At 43.1% G+C, this 3,562-nt stretch overlaps 1 protein-coding gene across 1 annotated transcript; it reads right to left on the bottom strand.

The window, feature by feature from the left end:
- Positions 1–487: 487 nt before the first annotated feature.
- On the bottom strand, positions 488–2,470 carry LOC101312953 (pentatricopeptide repeat-containing protein At3g02490, mitochondrial-like). Its single transcript, XM_004305993.1, has one exon. It carries the CDS (start codon positions 2,468–2,470, stop codon positions 488–490), a length of 1,983 nt encoding a protein of 660 aa, XP_004306041.1.
- Positions 2,471–3,562: the final 1,092 nt, after the last annotated feature.

The raw sequence follows: 3,562 nt of genomic DNA, 5'->3' as shown, positions 1-3,562 counted from the left end.
AACGTCATCCTCATGATAGCGAATTTCAAAGATTCGGATCCTGCTCTAGCTACCCATGACTTTGATGTCATCGGCTAGACATTGATTTTCGTTCCAAGTTATATGTACTAAGGCGTTGTATCGACGTCCTTTGTCTATTTGAGACCTCGATGTACTCACATTAGCAACAATGAATGCCTTGAGGATTTTTCAAAGTGAAACTATTCTCCTCTTATGGTTCATTCCATCAGCAATCTGGTTATTCATCACACTTAAATTTCATTTAATAAAGGAAACGAAACAGGAAGAGCCTTTGAATACTTTGAAACTTCATTCTATCTCTAAAGGAGTGGGTAGCAAGGACAATATCCAAACCAAAGTGATTCTACTCCAATAATATCAATATCAGTAGAGCAGCAAAGGTGACATTTAAATCAAAATTTTAGAACAAATGCAACTCTGGTGCATTAAACACATGCAATACAATGAAAATACAATCTACCAAAGCCTAAGCAGCGACAACATTGGTTGCAGCACCTTCTCCGAATTTATTAGGACAGAATAGATTCAATACATCGGCATGATTACGGATGTAACCCGGGCACCTTGAAAGGAAATCTTGTGCTTCACTACGCCGTCCAGCCTTTAAGTAGGCTTCAAATACTCGGAGAAAAACAATGGTAGATGGAAATTTCTTTGAAGCCATCGTCTTCAGAAAAGCTATTGCGTCATCACCAGTTCCATGCTTAGATACATGCTTGATGAATGGATCAATAAAAGGAGGAAATCCATCATTTTTCATCAGACCCAGAATATGCAGAGCATCTGCAAATTCACCCTGAGATAATAACTGGCTAATCAATAGTTTGTATGTAGTCTGCCAGGGTTTCAGCTGCCTTCTACTGACCCAATCAGAAAGAAACCTGCATACATCCGTTGCCCCGCTCTTTTTGCAATATGCATTGACTATAGAATCAAAACAACCAGAAGCCACAGAGGCGACACCCTCCCTTTTAATCATCTTTTGGAAGCAATCTGAGGCCTTCTCAAGATGACCAGCTACACAATATCCCACAATCAAGGACGACCATGCCTTGTAACCCGGATCACTGCCAGCCTCTAGCAGAATATTAATGAAATCGTTTGCGTCATCCTCTTTACCAGCCCTACCAAGCGTGAATGCAATTTTACCCTTTAAATTACCACTAGCCACAAACCCACCTTCCTCCATCACTTTGAAAACCTTATTGCACTCTCTAAGTCTACCAACACTGATCAAAGACTTGAGGACTGCATCAAGCGTTGAATCTGTCAATGCCTTCCCACTCTCTGTATAAATCCTCACAACCCTAGAAAATAGACCCATGTCCAGCTCCTTACCAACCACTATTTTCTTCAACAGGAAAGTACAACAATACCATGAAGGCTTATTTGTACCAGCCATTGCAAACTCATAAAAGTCCACAGCATCCTCAATCAGTGCTTTCTGCTTCTGCATAAACCTCGCAAAACCCTTAACATACGTCTTTGACTCCAGTTCATACCCCTTGCTCCTCATCTCACCAACTACCTTCCAAAACCTATCCAGACAGTCTTTCCTTTCCAATACCCTAGCCACCGCATTATACGTCTCCTGATCATGCTTGAACAACCCAGCCTCCTCCACCCACCGGAAAAAGATCAACGCTTTTGTCGGCTCTGTTTCAAGATTCTCCACCACCATCTTAACCAAATCACCAGAAAACACAACATCCAACTCCCGTATCTGCCTCTCAACATCATCACTCCACACCTCCTCTCTAACAATCTTACACACCCTCTGACAAGCCTTCGCTACGGAACCATCAACAGACCCCGATGCAAACACATTTCTCAACTTCTCAGCATCACTCTCCAACCCATCCTCCACAAACTTCTCCAAAACCCTATCATAAACCCATCTCGACACACCATACCCTTTCTTCTTCATAACACTAACCATCTCCCAGAACTCCTCCACAGCCCCATTAACACCCAAAACACACAGCATCTGATTATACGATTTCGATCCCAATCTCTCACCTTCATTCACCAAAACCCAATCGAAAACCCTCCTCGCAACATCAGGGCTCGATTCCAAGCTCTTCAACACACTCAACACCACATCATGTGTAAACTCCACATTGTGCAATTCCAATTCTTTCCTAACATCAATTTCATCCCTAGCTTTAGAGAAAACCTCAGCTATAACCCCGTGACCGGGGTCTTTAGATTCGATTTCCGGCTCCGACGAGAGGCGTCGTGAAATGGGGTTTCTAGGGTTTAGTGGGTAATTGAAAATTGGGGGTAAAGTTGGAAGCTTTGGGTGGAGAGTGTGAGTGTGGAAGAGCGAAAATGAATGGAGATTGGATTGGGAGATTACCTGGGAGTGAGAAGAAGACTGTGAGCGCACGTGAGGCGAGGACCGGAGGTGAGATCGGAGACGAAGCAGACGCTGCCATGGGTGTCTCATCGCTCTGAAATTAGGGTTTTTGGGCGGAGGAGTAGTGAAGAGAGTGTGAGACTCTGAGATACAGATCAGGGTTTTTGGTTTTTTTTTTTTTTTCCTTTTATTTTTTTTCTATTTTCTCTTTTTTTAGTGTAGAATGTCCAATAGACCCCTGAGCGTATCCGATACGAATTTGACGTATACGATACGTATCTTGGTGTTTTCCAATTACTCTGTTAGTTAAATTACTTTTCATGTACGTACATGAGAACCCAATTAGCCAAGGCTTCTCTTCGACCTCCCATTATTCATGATCATCAGCAGACTAAGTGCACTTGCATGTATGTTTTTGTTTCCATCCTTTTATATGTGGGGAGATATGCACTTTGAGACATTTTTTCCCGTATAGATCCACCTCAACATTTTTACCCACATAAGTCCACCCAAGTCTAAATAAAGTTTTGTATTAAGTATTAAAGTTCAACATAATTACAGACCGCCATCCAACAAAAAAAAATTAGATTTTCTCCTTTATATTTACAAGAATGCCACTAGTATAAAAAGTCAACAACCACTTTCATTTCGGAACAGTCTCCGGCGGACCTCCGGCGAGATTTCCAGCGGACCTCCGGCGAGGTTTCCGGCGAAGTTTCCGACCGACCTCCGGCGAGATTTCCGACTGACCTCCGGAGAGGTTTCCGGCCGACCTCCGACGATGACAAAAATTACTACTACCAGCTAAAAAAGCTGCTACCACCAGCTATAAAAGCTACTACCACCGCCTACAAAAGCTACTACAAAAGTTTCCGGCCGACCTCCGGCGAGATTTCCGACCGACCTCCGGTGAGGTTTCCGACCGACCTCCGACGATGACAAAAATTACTACTACAAGCTAAAAAAGCTACTACCACCAGCCACAAAAACTACTACCACAAGCTACAAAAGCTACTACCACCGCCTACAAAAGCTACTACTGTGAGGTTTTCGACGAACACAAAAACTACTACCACCAGCCACAAAAGCTACTACCACCAGCTACAAAAGACTACTACCATCGCCTACAAAAGCTACTACTGTGAGGTTTCCGACGAAACAACAAAAACTACTACCACCAGC

Source organism: Fragaria vesca, linkage group LG6 (genome assembly GCF_000184155.1).
Source record: "Fragaria vesca subsp. vesca linkage group LG6, FraVesHawaii_1.0, whole genome shotgun sequence".
Taxonomy (NCBI): domain Eukaryota; kingdom Viridiplantae; phylum Streptophyta; class Magnoliopsida; order Rosales; family Rosaceae; genus Fragaria; species Fragaria vesca.
This window is presented reverse-complemented; position numbering and strand designations above follow the sequence as displayed.

Coding starts and splice junctions, on each gene's coding strand:
- LOC101312953 (XM_004305993.1), bottom strand. CDS start 2,470: ATGAGACACCCATGGCAGCGTCTGCTTCGTCTCCGATCTCACCTCCGG.